At 37.0% G+C, this 22,956-nt stretch overlaps 1 protein-coding gene across 3 annotated transcripts in view; it reads right to left on the bottom strand.

The window, feature by feature from the left end:
- Positions 1–364: 364 nt before the first annotated feature.
- MXI1 (MAX interactor 1, dimerization protein) overlaps positions 365–22,956 on the bottom strand; it is a 77,898-nt gene continuing 55,306 nt past the window's right edge. For all 3 annotated transcript variants that reach the window (XM_037165596.2, XM_037165599.2, XM_037165597.2), the window contains exons 4-6: positions 9,533–9,647; positions 8,220–8,391; positions 365–4,079 (exon numbers count right to left, since the gene is read on the bottom strand). In XM_037165596.2, the coding sequence (XP_037021491.1) occupies positions 3,916–4,079; positions 8,220–8,391; positions 9,533–9,647 (451 nt within the window). In that variant the 3' untranslated portion in view covers positions 365–3,915. The remainder of the gene's footprint in view (positions 4,080–8,219; positions 8,392–9,532; positions 9,648–22,956) is intronic.

The following is a 22,956-nucleotide window of genomic DNA, read 5'->3' as shown; positions in this document are numbered from 1 at the left end:
AAAATTACAAAATTCTAGGAAATTAGCTGGTTATTTTAAAAGAGCTCCATTTAAAGCCATTTCCCTTGTTAATGTATGATTCTGTATAAAGGTAAAACAGAACCAAGAAGTAAGTTGTCAGCCGGTACATGTATTTTGAATTATATTGACTGATTAAAAGAATCAGATGTATTCCACAAGAAAACTGGTTTGCTGTTAGATCTGGTATATGAGACAGGAAGATTCCCGCCCCCGCCCGCCGCCCCCCCCCGCAAGATGAGCACTAAATATTAACTGGAGCATTCAATTATGCAATGGTTACTATTAGTGAATGACACACTCAAGCTCCCCTCTTTTAGAAAGATCAGGGAATCACTAACACCGATCAATCTTATAAAGGCTTTATTTAAAAAATTCTATACGACATCAAACTTGACTTCTTACAAAGTATAACCTGCCATGGAATTTTGTGAAAACGAACCATTTTATTTAATAGAAAGTCCTCTGCAAGACCTACAGTCAGAGTAACTAAAACTCATGATCAAGGATGGGGAGATTAGAAGATTGCATTCATCAGAGGAAGTAGAGAAGTACATACCTCTTAATACCATTTTGGTGCTACAAACTCCTAGACTGAAGAGGGGGTAGTAATTTACGCGTATCAATTTTAATCCTTACAACCTTTTGAGATAGAGGTAGTATTTATCACAACTTTTCAGGAAAAACAGTCTCCATGAAGAAATTAAGTAACTTGCCCAGGGTCCTTAACAAATACTAGAACTGAGAATTAAAGTGACCAAAACCCTTGTTCTTACCATATTATGCTGTTTTTGGTAGAGAGTATGAAATTTTTTCGGTGGAGGGTGAAAGAAAAAGGCAGCTAGTTGCTCCAAGTAAAAGAAAAACTTAGCAGAAAACCTCCCCTAAGGGGCTAAACAATTTTCTCATTGGAAATGACCCAGGAAGCTGTGTGGAGCTTTGCCTCAATAATCATCACTAAAAATGCCTTCATAATCCTAAAAGCTATCATGGTCACTGGCGGAGTTACAGCCTTTTCTAATCAGAAACTAACAATGACATCATCTGAATCTTTGGTAACATGCGCTGAGACAGGATTTACCTGTACCATCATCACTCAGGTGTTTTACATACAGGATACCTTAGGTCAGGTCAGTTGGGACTAAACAGGAACTTCAGACTTGTTTTCAATGTGAGTATGTGCTACCAAAGGGATCCCTTAAAAATGATATTTGGAGAACAGATAAGTGACAAATGGCTGTGTGTCCTACCTGAAGCAGTTAAAGATTACCACACACAATAAACCATGTGCAGTTATGTTAGGAAGAGTTATCAATCAGAAAAGCACCTGTTTCAGTTCTAGAACTGGCAAAGATTCAAACTGCCATTAATTCTGGACTACTGAAGTAGTATCAACACAGACATGTCGATAACAGTTGCCTCTCGAAGTGTGGATGCTTGTTTGTATTTTTTTCCTTCATAGAGAAGGGTGGTACAAAAAGCACTCAGGTATTCTTCGTTCACAATTTTTATTTCTTGCAATTAACTTTTGTATCTTCAAAGTCGATTTGTCTTTTAAAAAATTAATACTTCTTACTCATACAATCCACCTCCCCTCCCCCAAGTAAAACAAACCCAGGGAAGGAGTAATTTAGGGGGCAGTTGAAATAGGTACTCTAGGTGTGTGACAAAGGCTCCTCAGCCCACCATCCAATACACATACAACAAAATGGCAGCACCTCAAGTTCACCTGAATGGAGTCCCAAATTCCAGCCCGAGGCAAGTGATGCAAGTGAATGCCATGGGAATAACAAAATGGAAGCTTAGTCACTGGCTTCTGTTTACTTTCCATGGTACTTAGCAGAGTCTTCAAACTGTCTTACTTGGGAAAGTCAAAGTAAGCAACTACAATATACAGAGCAATATTTTGACCCAGCCAAGAGCAATTTTAAATGAAACCAGAAATAATTTACCTGGGCCACAGAAATGAATTTATGTTTTTCCTTAAGTCTCCAGCACCTGAAGTAGCAAGTTCTAATAATGGGCTTCTAAAGGCATGCAGTTTTTCACACATCTACTTCAAAGAATTTCTTTCACTCAAACATAGCACAATCAAGGATAAATTCTCTGGAGGCACAGGAAGAGCACAAGAACAAGTAAGTATATGCTGAGGCATTGTGTATGATCAAGATGGTACACTTCATATACAGAAGCAGTGAAAGCTGTTAAAGTGCTACTTTACAAAGGATAGTCTGACATTACACACACAACTCAACTGCACTGCTAAATAAGGTTGTCTTTATTTTCTTTTTCCTTGCCCAGCCCTAGCTAAACAAAATAAAACTACAGGACTGAAATTAACAACCCATTAAAATCAGCAATAAGTTATGAAAATCATAAAGCTTTTTTTTTAAGTAATTAAGGGTAGTTAAATTATTTAAAGTATACAAAGTTCAAAGAGCCAGGGGGTAAAGTCTCCAAGAAGGCTTCCTGGGGTAAGAGAGAGAGGAGAGAGCAAGGGAAAACTTGGGAATTTGAAAGACAAAGGGAATACATGACATCAAAGTGCAGGCTAGAAATTTTGCTTAAAATAACATGTATGAAAATATTAATAAGAGCAACCATAGCACCTGCACAGTGGGACTGTAAGGAAGGAGAGAGACTGCCTGCCTGTAGAAAACCGGAAGCAAATCTTTACATTAAAATGAGACAAATGTGGAACTTAACTATGTTAACTATGATAGTGTGTCTACTATAGATATGAAATGGTTAAAAGCTGGTAAAAGATAATGATTATAAAAGAAAACAAAAACAGCACTGACCTTTTTTCTACCTAGCCCAAACCTCATTCACTTTGTGCACTATAAAGAGTGAGGTGTGAGGTGTTTTATCATTATCAAATGCTGCATCAAAATAGACGATTTTTTCCCACGTTTTTCCACTACAAAAGACATCTATGTTTTTTATGGACAAGCTTTAAAAAGATGTCATTTTGGTTTTCAACACATACAAACAGTTATCAAAAATCTGAAATAAAAATGCTGCCGTGGCTCAGACCTTGGCCTGCTAATCTGCGTGCACAACTCTTCTGGCCCACGCAGACAAAGAGGCACGTGGAACTTCCCCTTCTGGCCCCTCGATCCAAATGCACAGGCCCTGTGTGGTAGAGGCTGTCATGCATGGACTGCCCCCATGCTGCCCAAGGGCCTAAAGGGTGGCTAACTGTGGAGCTGGCGGTTGGGTTGGTGCCCTAGTGCTAACAAGGCAGGATAAGGTTAGCTTGCTTAGCATGGAATCCAACAGAAAGCTGAGCTGCATGATGATCCCTTTCAAAAGGCTTCATGGGAGTCTCTCCTTTTGCAGAGCATGAAATGAGCTTTTATTTATTTTTTTAATTAAAGAATTGATCATCCACAGGCTTGTGATAAGCTGGCCCAGGTTGAGTATTAATAGCTCTTTAGCTATGCAAGATTAATGCCTGATTATCTTGTCTTGTCATCACTAGAGATTTGATTTTGTTTTTAGGACCATAAAGCTCAGGAAGGGTTCATAATCCCATCCTTAAATATGTCTACACAATATACTAGGAGCAAACTAGAAAAGAAAAAAAGAATGGAATTTCCAATTTCAAATCAACCAAATCAAATCAAGAAAATTTCACGGAAGTTTTCTGCTGCCATTAGAAATTGTGATTTTCAAAAATAAATATTATGAATATTTGTTCTGCTGGGGAGGCTCTACCCCGCTTTTGCTAAGTATTTGCTTAAAAAGAGGTCTTTATAACCTTTTTGTTCAAGTATGATTTTGTTTAGTTTAGTTTTAAAGAGGAGACTGCATCATGAACCCAATTTAAGAGATTGTTTGGATTGAATTGGCCCAGTGAATGTTTTGCCCTGCACTGTTATATCATGCTGGGTTCTAGGAAGTGAAAGAAAGTTTGACACTGGCACTGGAGTAACCCTCGTCACTCCCAATACTCTGCAGGCTGCTGTGGTCATCAATGTCACTGATGCTGGTGGTACTGATATTGTCCACTTCTCCATGGGAGAACTCTGTGCTTTCAACATCCACTTCAATCTCCTCTGCCAAAGAGGAAAAAAAAAAAAAAGAACATTAGTAATCTAGTATATAGGCACTTAAAAAACTAACAGAGGAAAAGTGATTACTTTTTATAGTATAAAATAATTGTTGAACAAACTTATTATCAGCGATGTCTAGAGAACAGAAGGAACCAAAGGTGAAGAGACACAGGAACAATTTTGCAAAAGGGGATGTCTGGTATATAGTGGTGGTCTCAATTTAGGCAGCAAGTTTACTAAAGCCTTTGACGCCAGTCTGTCTGGACCTCCCACCAAAAGCACTTGGCCTATTTGGGAATTAGTACTTAATATTAAAAGATCCCAACCCCAAGTGGTTTAACAACATCTGTTTTGCATTAAACTAGAAACTAATTCTTAGTGCTGTTTATTAATCAGAGTTGCCTTTAAGGGGGAGAAAAGCATAAACTTAATATAGGCAAACCAGAAAATTTATCCATCCAGGCCTTTGGTGGTATCATTCTACAGACAGCTCTTCAGACTTCCAGGATTCATTAAAATGATCTTGACTATTCAATAACCAAAATAAGCCAGTCACTATAAAGTGGACTCTATGGGTTTGTCTTCAATTTAATTTCCTCACAATCAAATGTAGCTTGAAATGATGGCCTGATGCTTAAAACTCTGGCTTGTAGTGAGTTCTATAGTAAAGATTATACTAAAGGCATTTATTTCAGTGGTGGTATTTAACTTTAACTCAAAAATCAAACATGATGAAAAAACCCTAAATACATATGACCCAGCTATCAATAGGCATCTTGGTAAATAGTACATACACAATCACCAATAATAAATAAAAATCAATATACAATTAAAAAATAAAAGGCAGCTGGAAAACTGTTTTCTCCCATAACAGCTAGAATGAATTCAAGGTTCTTCAGTTCTCTTAAAACAAACTCAACGCTTGATGTTTCACAGTTGGCACTGACTTTAAGGGTTCACAATGATCACAATTGCTTTAGGAAAAGTGGATTCTTGCTGAGCCCAAAAAGACAGAATAGGTTAGTTTGAAGAGTATAATTTTCAAAAGGTCTTGTTGTTTCAAAAAGTTTTAGAAATCTGTTTTTGAAATGCAGGCAGCTGTCCAAACAAGCTGTACAAATAATCCTATGAATTCATAACTATTTGTTTCATACCCATAATGCTTCACAGGCTACTTAGTGTTTCCCAGTACCAGAGAACACTTATCCAAATTATAATTGAGAAATAAAATGAAGACAGCCCATCTAATAGGGAATGCTGAATTCAATCAAAACAAACTAAAATGAGAGACTGCTCTAGCCAAATGGATTAGATATGTTATTGAAAAAGAAGGCTGGATGTTAGAAAGTTGGGATGTTACTGGCAAAGAAGGCTGCCAGATAAGAACAAGAACAGTACTAGGTAAGGTACTGGCATACTGGGACTACTAAAAACAAAGACATGTAGTGAAGATACACCCTCTCTAAAATTTGGAGGTGGGTAGGTACAAGGAGGAGATAACAGCAGGAAGAACAGTTAATGCCTGAAGACCTGACAGGATACACAGCTAGTAACAGTAGAAAAAAGACTAGGATCAAAGACAGCCCCCTAATTCAGGGGTATCTCTGCCACCCCTCACTGTCACTCACAAATGTAGCATGTCCTAGAGGTTCTTGCTGTTGCCACTGGTAAAGTTCTATTCTTCAAAACTGAGTGCCACATAAAAATAAACTTTCATATAAGCAAAACAACAATAAAACTAATAAACCCCAAAACTCCCAATGTGTGTCAAAAGGGATCAAAAAACAATTTGAAAGGTACCTACAGAATATAGGAAATTTGAGTATTAAAAAGAAAGACTACAATGGATTTGAACACATTCAATACATGAAAACATGAGTTCATAAGATAATCACAGAGAAACTGTAAAACAAAAAGCCCTATTACTTCTGGAGGTTGCCAAGGCAGCAACTTATTCAGAAAACTGATAAAGCAAAATCAAGCATTTATCCCACCTTCCCTGTATCGACTTTATTTCAGAGTAACCAAAAACTTAAGGAAATGCTCTTCTTTATAGAAGAAAAAGCTAAATGTAAGAATAATGGAATTAGAAAATCACTATTTTGTAATACCTAATGAAATAATGACCAGGGCGATAATCACCAATGATGCTAAAACTATTCAGTGAAAGGCTGGTATGTTTTCATAAAAGTACCCGGAGGACAACACCTGAACCTACTAACTAGTGTTTCACTAGAGTAGGACAACTAGACATACAACTGAAACACCAGGAAGTGCATAGCACCACCTATGAAGTATTCTTGCATTTAAAAAAAAAAAAACAACCCTGAATTTAATCAAGCAACTACATCTACCAACCAGTTTATAAGAAATATGAGGTACTATTAAATGATAGCATGAAGACTGAATCATCCAAGTCTAAAATGTGAGAAATTCTTTAAGAAAAATGACTGAGTTCTTCAGTTTCTACAATAAATAAATGGTACTAAAAAAAAAAAAGTGGGGAGGGAAAATTTTACAGATTAAAAAGTGCTTAAAATGCACAAATTCAATGTGGACTTTGGATTAAACATACCATTGGTAAAATGCCATTTTTGAGAAAATCTGTCATGACATTAAATAAGATCATTTGATTTTATTAATTTTGTGGGATATGATAATAATCTGATTACTTTTCTTAAAGTCCTAGTTATTTAAGATACATACTGAAGTATTTAGGGAAAACATATGATAATGTTATCTGGGATTTGATTTAAAACATTCCAAAAGCAATTGTGAGGGTGAAGGTGGTGGAAAACAGATGAAATAAAAATGACAGAATTGTTGACAACTGTCCGAACTGAATGATGGGTACACGAGAGTTCATTATTCTATTCCACTTTTGTGGATGTATAAAATTGTCCATGATAAAACGTCAAAATAAATTGTGCAAATTTTTTTGTTGTTTTAGAATTCTCAAGAATCTCATGAGCTTGATTTTCCCAAATGTAAAATTTTAAAAAGTTTATCTCCGGGATCTTTTATTGTGGTTTGAGGCCTGATGTAGAAGTTAGGGTGAATAGATTAGTAAAATTCAAACAATTTCTTTTTGGTTGGCTTTTCCTCTCAAATTCTGCCAAAGATAAGTGATCTAGGGCAGATGGAAAGAGAAATGAATGGTGTAGCACTTTAAAATATAGGTAAAAAAATATCAACATCATGTATCTTCCCGATAGAATTGAGAAGGGTACAATTATCACTTCTACGGTTATTTCTTCCCCCAAATATATAACCTCAATCTAAAAATAAGAAAACATCAGCCCTGGCTGGTGTGGCTCAGTGGACTGAGCCAAAGCCTGCGAAATGAAAAATCACTGGTTCAGTTGCCGGTCAGAGCACATGCCTGGGTTACAGGCCAGGTATTCAGTTAGGGGCGCGTGAAAGGGAACCAACTGATGTATCTCTTGCACACTGAGTTTCTCTCCCTCTCTTACCCTCTCTCTAAAACTAAATAAATAAAATCTTTAAAAAAAAACAACACCAGACAAACCCAAACTGAGCAACACTATATAAAATAATGAGCCAATGTTCTTAAAAAATATCACGGTCATGAAAGAAATAGTGAAGAACTGTCTAATGCAGCATGAAATCCTGCCCTGGATCCTGTATCAGACCAATGATATTAATAGGAAAACTGGTGAAATTTGAGTAAGAGCTATAGATTAAAAATAGTATTGCATGAATGTTAATTTCCTGGTTTTGATAACTGCACTATGGCTATGTAAGATGTTAACATTAGGGAAACCTAGGTGAAGGGTATATAAGAACTCTATGCATATAAGAACTCTAATTTTCTACAGAAAACTTACAACTTTTCTCTAAGTCTAAAACTCCTTCAAAATAGAAAATTAAATATATATATCTATACATATATATGTGTGTGTGTTGTGTGTATGTATATGTATATGTATATATACACCAATAAAAAGTTCTATAGTTCATACGGGCATTACTAGACAATGTTGTGATTGCATAAAACCTAGAATGTTACAGTGTTGGCCAAAGAGAAAAAAGCAAATACAGTGAGTGCCTCTAAACCTACCCTCCCTAAATCCAGATACAGGGATTCTTAGTATTTCATTAGGTAAGAAGCACACTGCCTACCTCGCTCTGAATCAGAGCGATCTGAAGAAATAGTTGATCCAATGCTGTCCATTCGTATTCGTTCCATCTCCTGAGGACCCTGGAGCTGTTCCAGTCGCCGCTTTAAAAATCTCTGTTCTCTTTCCAAGTTCTCTAGCTGGTGCTGGCTCTTCCTTTCAGCTTCTTCAAGTTTCTAAAATGAGATTTAGGTTTGTGTATAGTCCAGTACAAACAGTAAAACTGATTTTTACCTAACATTTCAAAAGATTTCCTTGGCAAACATGAATATACAAGTATGAGAAGGGACCCCAAAAACCTGGAATTTATTTATAAAAATGTGCATTTATTCTTACATGTTTAAACTTCAGTCACCTTTCAAGTGCTCTCCACCATTTGATGCAATCCAGTTTTTGAACTCAATGATTTAGATGTCTTTAGTATTCCTACTGTGTTTTGTTTCACCTCTTCCACATTAGCAAAATGTTTCCCTATGAGGACTTTTTCATCCAGGGAAACACAAAAAGTCGCTGGGGGCCAGATTGGGTGGATAGAGAGGGTGGGGCATGAGGGTCATGCCTTTTGGGGTCAAAAGCTGCTAAACACTCAGCATGATGTGGGCAGGTACACTCCCATCAACCATCATGAAACGAGCAAATTCATTGAAAGAGCCTTCCAAAAAAATTTCATTAAGGTCGAACACAGCCTCTCACAACAATGCGAGCTGGCACAGTGATACAGATAGATTCCTAGAACACTCCTAGTGGGGGAAGCCTGTCAGTACAAATGGTCCACCCTCCAAAAGATAACTTGTTATTTTGGAGGGTACCCCCATGTATATATGTGTATGTGCATATAAAAACATACATAAATACATATTTTTAAACATCAAAAATAGTTTTTCTTCACTTTGTTGGTGTATAATGAATGCCACATTACTAGAACAGTACGGAATTCCCAAAGTCTGTAAAGTTATATCCATGAAAGAGAACTTGCTCTGCAGTGTAGTTTGATGGAAAAAATACAAAGGTACACAGCCAAATGAAGTCATCTCCACCAGAGGGCACAACTGCCTTGTCTCTGGGTATCATCAGAGTAATTGTTATTTTTCTAGCCTTCCCAGCTCTTTAAATGACCGTGCTGTCAAAACAATGTAGTTTGATCAGGCTATGTTGCTCCCTCCCATCAGATTAGCTGACAAGTTTTTGGATTTCTCTCGAGTTAATCTTTAAGGAAGGCCCTGGTGAGCTAGCTGATGTATATAAATAGGAATCATTGCTTCTAATGAAACCAAGACTGAAAGAATCATGGGCAAACATGAAAGTTAAAATTCTCACCTTGATGTGTGCTTTGGCTTTGTTGAGCAAACCAAGTGTTGTGTGCCTGGTGCAGTCTGGTCCTAGTGGAATCAAAACTTTTAAGCGTTCTAAACACAGGCGCAGATGAGCTCGTCTAAGACAAAAAAGTCAAATCACAGTCTGAATAGTCCACTAGAAACATCCTAAAACCTATTTTAAGACAAATAATAATTTGTACATTATTTAGTCTATTACCATGTTACATCCCTACTTCTTCCTTATCTGTAAGTGCAGGCCCGCCTACTGATTTTCAGTCTGCCATTTCTGTGCGCCCTGCGACTACTGATCCCTTCAGATTGCTATCGCCACTGGTAATCTCTGTCAGAGATGATTTAATGTGAACCCACCCCATAAACTATCTCAAATGGAAGTAGGAGAGCACACTAGGGCAATTGTATTTGATTCTGAATGCCTAAAACTGCAGGCTAGGATAGCGTTTTTTTCAGCTAGGGTACCCCAAGTAGAGTTATTGAACTCAAGATTTCTATTTCTTCCCGTCCACCTTTTACATACTTACACACACACACACACACACACACACACACACACACAGCTATCCTACAGTGTTACATGTTATTATGTATCAACTTGAACCATATGAAATTTATGATATTCAACCATTTCTCACTTATAAAAATGACAACTTCATGAGAGCCAACACAATAGAAACAGCAAGATTCTACAACCAGCTAGGAAAATAGGATTATGCAAAATACATGGGTCTGTGATCAATTCTAGCCACTGAAACGACAACTTATAAAACAGTCCCTTGCTTCCCAATATCTAAGTGCACCAGCTCATTGGTTTTTAATTTTTATTTCTGTCTCTCTCCCTCTCCACTCTCTTACTATCCACTTGCAATTTTCTACAAATGGGGAAAAGCCAGGTGAAAAATTATTTACTGAAAGTCATCGCATTCTTCCATTTACCTAACCTGTGGGCAAGTTAGGGGAAATTTCTCCTGGAAATGCTAGCAGGCAGCCTTATGGATTTACCTTCCCTGTACCCTGAGGGAACTATGAGCACCGTGATGAGAGTTCTGGGTACATAATTCCACTGTGAAACAATATCAGTCCACATCTTCGGACCTGTGTTTCGTAAGGCATGACACAGTTTAGCAGTTAACAATATATCTGAAAAGAATATTCACAAATGTGTTCATAGTTTACCCCTACCTCTTAAAGGGCTATAACTGAACGTTTAACAACTGTCTCAAATGTACCAGGAACAAACACATGTTCCACTTTTTCCTCAAAGAGGGCCAAAATGGTTTCATTAGCTTACTCACCAAACTATGCTTTCTCTGTCTTAATACACGTAAACTAATGTCAAGTGAAAGTCTCGAATGCTAGCATTCTGAAAGAGGGGTACACAAGCAAGGATCATTAAAGGTAGTAAAATCAGAAATTTGGCTGGTGAATCATTAAGATTCTTCCAGTACCCACTAGCCTAGATATAAAGGTCTGTTAGTATTTCCACTCCAAATCTACTGAGTTCAATAATTCAATTGTAATAATTAGCTCCAGGCTGAAACCTGACAAACCTGATGTGGATAAAAGAGTTTTTATTTTCCCTAAATCAACAGATTCCCCTTCATGTGATCTAATAATTAAAAAGTTGCTTTCCTCCCCTGCTGTGCTACCTCAAATCACAGACCCTTCAACAAAATATTCATTTTTAACTGGAAAACCTCTGAGGTGAGGTCTCTCACATGATCACAGAGTGAGTGCTCTTCTTGAGCGGACTAAAAACAAAAGAAAACCCGCAGTAAAAAACATCTTTAAACTCTTCATCAGGGTCATTGTAGCGAATACCTAACAACTGCACTGATGCCGTGACTGGAGGCTGCAGAGTTACTGCTGCCCTGGGAGCCTTACTAATAATGTGAGGCCCCCAGGGGGCTCGGACTGAAGTCATCTAAAAAAGTTAACAAAACAACTAACTGGCAAAGTTAACAAGCATGTTGCCACAATAACAACTTGCCGATTTTGTTGAAATTGGTCTAAACAAAAAATTCAGTGTATATATAGGAAATACCTTTTAGTTTAAGAAACTTCACAACAGTATCTTTACACTACGGGAAAAATGGATGGGTCAATTTTCTGTTTTGTGAGACATAAGTTAAAGTCATTAAAATCTGAGCAGAAATTGACTAACATAATATTAAAATGTCTACATTCTCTCTCACTTTTATTTACTTTTTATTTTTTAAAAAGATTTTATTTATTTATCTTTAGAGGGGGAGGAAGGAGAGAGGGAGAGAAATATCAATGTATGGTTGCCTCTCTCATGCGTCCCCTGCTGGGAACTGGCCTGCAACCCAGGCATGTGCCCTGACTGGGAATCACCCTCCCTCCCCTCCCTCCCCTCCCTCCCTCTCTCTCTTAATCATTCAGTTGTATACTTATTAGATAACTTTTGTATACTCAGCAATGTACAAGATGCTTGCTTGAGAGGGAGATGTAAAAAAAAAAAGAAAAAGTAAACTTTAAGATTGTATAATCTAGACTGGAGAACAGAATATACTGTTTTCTTTCATTTGGTTCCTAATGAAATGAGTCACACAGATAGCAAGGGCAACAGAATCTGAATAAAAAAGAAGAGATTGTAATTGGAGGAGGTAGACATAAAAGGCTGAAACTTGACTTTGGACTTCAGGGATACTGAATTTGTCTATGAAAAAGCAAGGCTCTTCAAGGTAATTAAAAGAAGAGTAAAGAATTCAAGTTCATATTTGGGACCACGTGTAAACCTAAAATTAAAAATACCTTAGTTTTTTCATTCAAGGGAAAGCAACTGAGCTGAAATTCTATAAAAAAATATATACGCCAAGTTTAGCAGTCTGGTAATCTCCAATAGCACAGTTAAACCAGGAGATACACAGGTCAACGGAGTGAGGTATAAGAATGAACAAGGAAGGCGCACTGTCCTCTAAAATATTTTTTACTAGCTATTGCCAAACATGTCTTCAGTCAAGTAACTGTAAGCATGCTCTAAGAAACAGCTTATACCAATAAAACATATCCAGAGATATCACGTCTCACAAAGGCCAATGAAGCCATTTTCTATGTTTTATAAATACAGTCCTCAAAATAGGTAACGGGATAAAGGATAAGTGGTGAATGATGTCCTCTGCCTTCCTGTGGGAAGAGGTGTATCTGTGGGAGCCGAATGTCTTTTCTTACAGTTTTTGTACTTGGAACTGAATCAGGCATTTTGAGAGTAGAATGACAAAGGGTTAATGGCAGGTGAAGGCCAGCAGCTAACCAAAGGGATGCCACCCACACTTTTCAAAGGTGCCATCCAAATGCTGCAGTTTTCCATATGTGCTTAACGCACTTAGGTACTTACTTTCAAGAGCAATGGATACCCTGTGACTGTAAACTGTATGGCAAAATTCTTCTTCCCTTACAATAGCGCTTTGCTATTCTCCACCCCTTCTCCCAGTCTCCCTGCTGGTAACCAGATTGCAAGCTTAACCACCAACGACCTAGAAAGGCGTATCTTTTGATGCCATCTGGTCTTTTCTTTTCTTGCTTTCATTATCACGTGACTGGTGGCTCAGGAGACTCCTGTATGTGTTTGACAAATCTTAGGCTGTAAGATACTGGTGGAAGAAAAGCAGACAGGAGACGGAGAAGAAAAAAGCTCCATTTGATTTGAAAATCCTCATGCCCTGAGGAAAAAAATTGCTAGTATTCTATATATGGTGTTTTTCAAGTCTCCAAGGAGTGGAAGAGCTGACAGACAAAATGGATTCTTAGGCATGACCTGCACCTTTACAAAGCAGGGTAAGAAGGCTGGGGAAGTTAAGGCTGCTGTGCTGACCAACACTAGGGCTAGCGACCAAAAGAAAAAACCTGACATCATAAAATCTATGGCACTAGACTTGATTCAGAGTGAGAAAAAAATTAGCTCCCTGGGTAGCATTTACTTAACTTTTCACAACACATGAATGGCACAATAAAAATGATAAAACTAAAATCTTTCCTAATTTAGCGTGAGTACCTGTAAAGTTAGGATTAGACACTGCATCAGGAAGTGCCCTATGAGAAAAAGCTTCCTTGCTGAGGGACAAGGAGCAAGAGAATGGAGAGATACCAAAGTCATTTATTTTCAAAGATACTTTGAGGTCTATTTTAAAGTAAGACTTAAAACTGGGTTTTACCCAGGGGAAGAGGCAATTCCCAGTGACTAAGCCTGTCAGAGAGAAGGTCCTATTAAAATTACCCATACCTTCAAAAAGGGCAAGCCCCTTGTGGGAAAAGAACAATTAGAGACTGTTTGGCTTTCATTTTGGTTGACTAGGATCATTTTCCTCTGAAGCAACCAAAGCTGCTTTTGATTTCAAACCTTGTAAACTCTACTGCCAAACTGAAATATCACAGAACATGAGGGGAAATGATTTTGCTATTAAATGGCCCCTCCTTAGTAGCTGTGACATTTTAAAGCACAGGTATATGAACTACAAGAAGCACATAATGTTGAAGAGAAGAAAGAATTCCCTTTCAGAAAAAAACTTCAAGTAGCACACGATGATGTTTTTCAAATTGTCTCTGGAAACTCTAATCCCTCTGCCCAACAATAAGAAATTCAATGCACCTGCCCAGTCTCACAAACCATCCACTGGCTGATCCCTTGAAGGCACGGTCCTTCACTGGAACTTGTCTTTCATTCCTTCACTAAAAGATACCAAGACTTTGCCAAGTAACTAAATCAAAATGGAAAACAAGTCAAGTGATAGAGACAGTACTTGCATTTTCCTCTTTACTGAATGTTACGCAATGGGCTTTGAGTCCTCCCTTGAGCCACATTCTTCAAAGCTGCAGTGGCTTGTGGCCAGGTTTCCCAACTTGTTACACAACACTTCTGCACATGACAGCAACTAGCTGCTTATCCTATACATTTTACATCCCAACATTTCTCTAAAATTCGATGTGCTGAGAATCTTCTGAAAATCTCCAAAATTTCTCCCCAAAATCTGCCTTCCTGCTTTTATGAAAAACATTAAAAATGAATCCAAATATCAAATACATTTGTGCTGCTAGTGAATTTTATTTAGAAAAACAAACATCATCACATTCTGCCATTCAGCTTATTTTGTTTGTGAAATAAGAAAGCTTAAGCCCTGGCTGGTGTGGCTCAGTGAACTGAGCAACAGCCTGACAACAAAAGGGTCACTGGTTCGATTCCCAGTCAGGGCACATGCCTGGGTTGAGCGCAAGGTCCCCATTAGGGGGCACATGAGAGGCAACCACACACATGGATGTTTCTCTCCCTCCCTTCCCCTCTTTCTAAATACAAAATAAATTTAAAAAATTTAAACAAAAGAAAGCTTAGAGAAGTGGTTCCCATAAAATAGCATATATTATGTTTCACTTAAAACATATATTATCTCTTTCACAAAAAAAAATAAATGGACTATTAACTCCCAGATAGTAACTTGGTAAAGGGCATTTCCCTAGCATCAGACCTGATGGAGGTATAATGGGGCTTAATGGCAACAACATAAAAACTCAGGAGAATAGCTAGCACCCTCTTCTCAATTTTCAAACAAAGATGCTTTCATTAATATTCCTCTTAATTCATTTGGTATCTTGTAAAAAACAAAATAGGAATATCACCAAGTGTTGTAATGAAGTTTCAAATTATAAATACAATTTATATAAATTATTCTATGGTCACGTTGTTCACCTAAGCACTAAAGGGCTCATTTATATACAAACAAAAAATAGAATGAGTAAGGCTGAGATACATGTTACTCACTCTTGGAAGACTTTTAAAAATCACTTTCTCCTAATAAAAATCTAAGTAGCTCTTAGAGTAGGGAGCCAGAGAGTATTTAAAGCCAGAAGGTTAAATATAGTGTACCTTCCCAAAGTCTTGGTTTTCCTCTAAGATTTGGAAGAAAAACACTATTTTATTAAAAAAAAAAAAAACAACAAGCATAGGTCTTAACGATATACTTCTATGATGACAAAGACTTCAAATAAATCTCAAACTGCATCTCATGATCTCCAGGAATCTATGTTGAAACTACCAGAGCATATTACTGCAGATCACTATCACAGCTTTTGGATCTCAGAACATCACTCTGAATCATGACTGAAATTATGTCTTTCAAAGGTTTAGACAGAGAGGAAGAGTGGAGGAGCAGTGGGGATGTGGGGAGAAAAGAGAAGCAATGTGAGTACTCAGTAAATTAATGATGAGAAAATAGTGACATACTCTTTCTCAAACTATACAGAATCCATGTTGGCTAAAATTTACTTAGTCTTAACATCTTAGTGATATGAAGAAGATGAAGTGCCATTCAGGCAATAAAAATGATCAACAGTAAACAATGAGCTCCACCCAATTATATCACTGAAGTAGATGTAAAGAATTCTTTTGAAAGATGCCAGTAGTAATTAATCTTTACTCATTTTAGTCTTCTGCGTACCGCCTTTCCAGCCCCACTTCCTATTACCTCCTGAAAACCTCTTCCACAAACCAAATGTGCTTTTGTATTTTACTGATTTCTCTATCTGGAATGTCCTCTCCACTGTCCAACCGGTGAACATCTAACTCATTTGTCAGCTCACTGCCCAAGTATTCTTTCTTCCATGAGTCCTTCCTTGCCATACCCCTCCCTCACATAATTAATACTCGATTTTCACACTAATCACACTGTATTTTAATGATCTTCTAGATAAGACTGAATCCACACTTTCAGTCATTTCAGTTCTTCAAATACCAAACAAAACACGGAACCACAGTGGGGAGGAAGAATGTAACATAATTCCCAGTGGATTTATCTGGGACTCTGTAACTCACCAAAGTTGAGGTAACAATACCAGGGCCTCTAATAATCAGATACTAGGCCAACAGTCATCAGAGATCTGCTTATGGATGCCAGAACTCTACACTGGGTTTTTTTGTGTGCAGCTGAGGTCACCACAAAAGATGACTACATGTAGAGTAACCAACAATCTTCAACTTAACTCTCAATTAGAGTCGGCATCTCTTTTAATAGTGAAGTATAGCATTAAGAATTGCAGGTATTACATCGAAGTGACTTACCAAAGGATTTATAGTAATGACAACAATGTCTAATGAAATTCAAAAATAATTTTTTCGGCACCAATTTTGACTTTTAGATGTTATTAACAGGCTTCCTAGCAAATAGAAATCTGACTGATATTTAAGTTTGGCCTCTGTTCCAGCTGTTGTTCAAGAAATACTGGTAATAACAAGTATAATGGTATTAAGGCAGTTACTAAGGAGAAAATGGAAAAGAAAACAGCTAAGAAAACCCAGGTATGAAAGGGAAAAGTCTAAAAAGAAGTACTCTACAATGCACAGGGAAAAATTAAACGAACAGTTTTTATCCCGTCTGATAATATGAGAAATTAAGGTTTGCAAAATTTCACAAGGTCCCAGGACTGCTGATCAGATGAAGCTTCCAATGCAGAACACACGAACAAATTGTTTTTTCCACTGCCATGCAGTCATCTCAAAAGAAGACTTGACTTTTGACAGCCTCATTTGAAAAAAAAAATTAAAATCTGGTTCCAGAGACATATATTCTTCACTGAAACTCCCACAAGGAACCCAATCTCGAAAGTGATTTAACAGAAATTGTTCACTTGATGTCCACTCTGAGCTAAATTTAGATTCATCCCCTCTATGCTTATGAGGATTTGGTTTAAAAACACAAAACAACAACAAAAAAAAACTTATTCATTCACCATATTTCTTCTTTGGTCACACAAGAACTTTCTGTGCTCCAAGTTTCAAAGTCTGGGAAATAGGGCTACATCACTGGAGAAAACAGTGGCAATTTGTTCTAAATACAAAATAGCTTATTTTCCTTTGGCAACTCTCCAGGGGTTTTGGTGGAGGGAAAGGATACTCTTCTCTGGAGAGATCAGTAGAGATCAGGCTTGAACCTGGCCTACTGTCAAAACTTAGCTGTGAGTGGAAGACGAATCTTAAATTATTTGCCTTTCACATATATTTGGAAACTGATTAAAGATTTTTGGCATTATTAGCAGTTTTTCTACTCTTCAGCCTTTTGTTGGTGTTCACCCTATTCTGGCAGCCCCCACTGGCTGATTTAATGGTACCAAGGGGCTGAGAAGTATTGCTGCCCAAAAGAAAAAGCATTCTCACAGGGACTGGGAAGGCAATCTGCAATCACAACAGTAGCTACTTGTTAATTTTCTATTTGAAACACAGTGATGTCAATAGTATTGTACCCTGCCAGCCACCATGGGGTAAAGTACATTTTGAAACCAAAACAAACTTCCTACGTGCTGGCAAGTCAGATCTGAGAACCGATGATAAGGTTCTGTAAGACGCTGCCCTACTTTCATACGCAAAATGCATAGAACAAGCACCAGTCTACTCTGCTGTAAAAGTTTGTTTTCTAAGTTTAAGCCTAACTCTCATAGTCCATTCCCATCCACAAACCAGAATTATTTTATTATATCAAATTATAGTCCAGAATGCCAGAAGGAAATAAAAAATATTGTTTCTGATCTCTAATAAAATGTGAGCCTACATAGCACAAATAGCACACTCAAAGATGCTCTGTAGTGTAAATGTTTGTTTAGAAGCATAAAATGAAAATAGCACAATGCCTTTTAAAAATGGCCCTGCTAATAAGATGATTAGTATAATAGTTCATTTTAAGGGGGTGTATCCACTGGGGAGGAAAGACATGTTTTATTAACAGGAACACTCTGGCTTAAGAATTGCTGCGTCCCTGGATGATGAATATTCACAATGTGTACTGAATGTGAGTAACCTGAAATAGGGAGTTAAATGATTAAAAGTGGTGACCACGCTCACTACTGGCAGACGGCAAATGGTTTAGCATAGCCCGGTATCTGCCAATTCAGTCAAGTCAGCCAGAGATTATTTTTAATGTCCCATTTTAGTACAATTTCCCCCAGATCAAAATGCAGAGAGTTTTGTTTATTTCTTATTTTGTTTTTTTAGGGGGAGGGTAAAATTTTGGGCAGGAAAAAATAACCAGGAGCAACTGTTTGGCCAATCTGTAATTAAAGCCCACTGGGGATTTGGAACCTCTGGAAAAATAAGATTCAGAGAATTTTAAGCATCATAGTTCTGACAATGACAGAGAATTCACGTCTTGGTATTGACTTATTTCAAAGTTACTTAACTCTTCTGATCTTTCTCTTTCATTATACTGTATCATATTTTTTTTTTCTGACAACAAAGGGCCCAACTGAAGAGTAGTTTTTGAGAGTTACTTTTGGAGGCAGCCTCACATAACACCTGGCATCAATCCTGAGCATGCTGTTTTCTGATAAAGCAACATTTTTTTCAGTATTGTATTTGGGTACTGACAGATTAACATTTTTTAGGAAGGTAGAAAGTGAGCATACCTGAAGGATTACTTCACTTTTTAAAACCCTTCTGAATAGGAAATGGTATTAAGGTATTCAATGGATTAACAACAAATACAATAGTCTCCTAAAAGACAAACTCTAACCAGTAAAAAAAAAAAAAAACTGGGTTCAAAATTATGACTGGGTTGCAACACTACATGTTTTGACTTATTTCTGAATTTTATTTTGGTTCTCCCCTGGATCAGTCCAGGAAAAAATTAAATAAGAAGAGAATCAGAGATCTAATGTTTATTTTGTGTGATTCTACTCTCAACTCAACACCATTACAGTATTCTGTCCAAGGAGGACTGCTACACAAGTACCATTACACTTTGATTCCAGGAGAATGGTCCTGAAAAAAAAGTCTATATTGTTCTGTGGCTTTCAGAAGAAAGAAAAGCCAGGATGAGGGAAAATTTTGTTACCACCACAAATCAAAATCCTGGCTGTTCATCGAGGCAGGCTGTGTGGTTCTCTTGCCTAAGTATATCACGACAAGAACATAAAAGCTATTGCTCCAACCAAAGAAGTCAGTAGATTTTGGAGGATAAATTTGCCCAACGTGGCTACATTTCCTTTCAAATACTAGAGATATTATAGGACAAAAGTCCTAAAACAGCTTTCAGGATTACCATCATCTCTAATCTCAGGGAACAGATGACCCCTTAAATTGATGAAAGTTAGGACCCAAAATCTAGTCATTATTTTCTTTTAAACACACGAATGCTTCCCGAACATTCGAGCCAGTAAATACAGTCATTCTTCCTCCTCATATGACCCAATACATGCAGCAGTCAAGTCCAACTGCTTTCAAGGGAATTCTCACAGGCCAGTATCACCAAATTGCTCTTTAGGAAAGCCTCCCCCATTACAAAAATAGCAACTCTTGAAAATTTGTTCAGCTCTATCTAAATTGTGTTATGTTTACAAATGTTTTAACTACAAAGATGGAATTTCCAATTGAAAAAGAACTTTATTTAGAAGAAACTGGATTTTTTTAATAGTTATGCCAAAGACAAGCTGTTCTATAATTTGTGAATCAGGCTGGAATAAAGTGAATCAAGACAGAAAAACATACAGACATTACAATCCTAGAGAAAAATGCTGTAATTGGTCACACCAAGGATCCAAATGCCAGAGCATGTTTTTATCAGTGACACCAACAGATGGCTCAGGGAAACTATGATGGCTGTCCTCCATGACAATCCATATATATAACGAAAACATACCCCTAACATCTTTATAATAAAGCACAACCGTGATATTGTAAAGGACTGATCTAAATTGCTTTGTTTTTATTTTCATTTCTATTAGGGTAATTAGCCCCTATATAGTTAGCATTCACTGTGTAAAGTAGGGGACTATCTTCTTTCTTAATTCAAAAATTCCTCCTTCAAGTTTCAAGGGAGTATAGTATACTCCCTAATTCTAATTATTATAATTTTGATTAAAAAACTTAGAATACCTTTTCTTAATTTCCAGAATTCTCCCTTATTCTAATTTATCTATTGCATTTCTATATTAGCCCATATTTTTCTCATTTAATTTTAAAGGGTCAGCTTTGCTCTAATTACTTTTGAATAAATATATTAAAAATAAAGCATTCTATGAAAAAATAGATTTTTAATGGCATATAATCTTATTACCAACTTCTCATATCAGTTTTTAGGTAAACTATATTGACATTTTTAAAAGTCAATAATCTAAAGTTGATTTAGTAGAACAAGCAGAAAGTTTATAAAGGCAAAGGATTTCCCACAGAAACATTTTGTTCAGGGTTCTCTATTAAAGGATAAACTGGGAAACACTCAGATGAAATGTAAGTTACAAGGGTAAATAAATGACCCCAAAAGTTTTTTTTAATCACATAGGAGTTATTAGAATAAAATGAACATCTTCGACAGCACTCCAAAACAAAATGACACCCAAGAGATTCTGGACAGCTATGGATATTGAGCTTTTAGTTATCCTTTTCACCTGAAGCTATAGCTGAATTACCTGTCCCTGCTGAAGCTTTTGGCTATTTTCGTAAGACACCTGGGCATTCACCAACATTGCTGCTATAAATGGGGGAGAACCATAGTAGACACTCTTTCATAGGGAAAACACAGTCATTAAAAATGATACTGTATTTTAGCTGTCACTAAAGACATAGCAGAAAAGCAACCACAGATTAAGAGAATACGAAGTTTTATCATACTCTCTAAATGCAGACAGTCCCAGGCCCATGTGTATCTTATCCAGGCTGAATAGCTGAAAGTTCACTTTCACCTCAAAATAAGTGACAATTTATGATTAAGACAGAGCAAAAAAGTTTCAGAGGCAGCATTTCTCCTGAAAGCCCTTTCAAACACACTAAAAATACGGCAATATTGGCAAACTCTTAGAACCATGCAAGTTACAGGAATAATCACTCATAACTAAGTCATTCATACTAACTTCAGCCCATGATAATCCCCTAACGTGAGTTTACATCAATGATAGGGGAGCACACACAACTTAACAATTATATACATTGCTTACAGGGGCTTTATAATAATATCTTTTGTATTCCACCTAGTTAGACTATAAATCCTCAAGAGCAAGGCCCAGGACTCCTACTCTTGTCCTGTCCCCAGCACACAGTCAGTGCTTAAGAAGTGCTTGTCATTTGATTTGCAATTATCATTAGGAGTCCTCTGTCAGTGCCAGGAACTAATAACCCACTTCAAATGAAGTCTCACTACCACCAAAGATTTTAAATCATAAAACATCATCTTGGGGTTAATGGTATATAAAACTGTTAAGAGACATTAGCATAGACAACTAACCATTATCCATTGCTTATAAGTCATTCTACACTGATTTTCAAAGGAAGCTTAAATCCTAAATTTTCAAGATCAAGGAACTATGAAATAAATCTAAAATTTCAACATATTTCCTAGTTATCACAAATAAAAGTGAAAAAAGTGGGAAAGGGGACTGAGTTAGAGAGAAGGGTCAAATTGCACTTTAATGAAAATAAAACTGCTGCTAAAACATAATTCTTAGTTATTATTTACTCCTAATAACTGTCAGTTGCACTTGTACTAGCCATCTAACCCCTCTGTAATAACATACTCAAAGCTCTATCACAAATGTTGAGAAACCTCTAATTCACCTTCACTTGCCAAGAAAGATAGGGCCATTTTACAAATGAAGCTACCAAGTACAGACATGTGCTTGAGCTCCAGCTTTGCTATGTCTAAACTAAGAAACCCTAGCTAGACAGAGGATACAGCTCTTCACAGTTTCCTAAAAGGTTTCCTCCATTAAGGACAACCAACTGAAAAAAATATTTTTAAATTAAAGCACTAAACCAGAAAATGACCCAAAACTAATGTTTAAAAACCCACTCTAGCTCAGTGGATTGAGCGCGGGCCTGCGAATCAAAGGATCTCGGTTCAATTCCCAGTCAGGGCACATGCCTGGGTTGTAGGCCAGTTCCCAGCAGGCGACACAAGAGAGGCAACCATACATTGATGTTTCTTTCCCTCTCTCCTTCCCTTCCCCTCAGAATATAAATAAATAAAATCTTAATAAAATAAAAATCCACTCTTTTCTATTTCATTCAAATAAGTATTATAAAACTAAGCATTACTGACTACAATTTTAAAATAAAAACATTTTTACTATAGCAAATTCTAAGGCAAATTAAACATTTAGAAAATGACAGGCAAATATCTATTAATTTTATCACAAGTAAATTAATCTACATATCTTAAGCTGCATGAAAAAAAATCTATGTTCTCAAAAATAGTGCAAAACTGATCACAAATATATTTCTTCCAAGTACAGCAGATCAAAATGTGTTAAACTGAGTTTTTAAAAATTTCTGCCCTGGTTGGTGTGGCACAGTGGATTGAGCACCAGCCTGTGAAGTAAAGGGTCACTGGTTTGATTCCCAGTCAGGGTACATGCCTGGGTTGGGGGCCTGGTCACCAGGAGCAGGCACGCAAGAGGCAACCACACATTGATCTTTCTCTC

The sequence above is a fragment of the Artibeus jamaicensis genome, unplaced genomic scaffold, assembly GCF_021234435.1.
Source record: "Artibeus jamaicensis isolate MK-2021 breed Jamaican fruit bat unplaced genomic scaffold, CSHL_Jam_final contig_490, whole genome shotgun sequence".
Taxonomy (NCBI): domain Eukaryota; kingdom Metazoa; phylum Chordata; class Mammalia; order Chiroptera; family Phyllostomidae; genus Artibeus; species Artibeus jamaicensis.
This window is presented reverse-complemented; position numbering and strand designations above follow the sequence as displayed.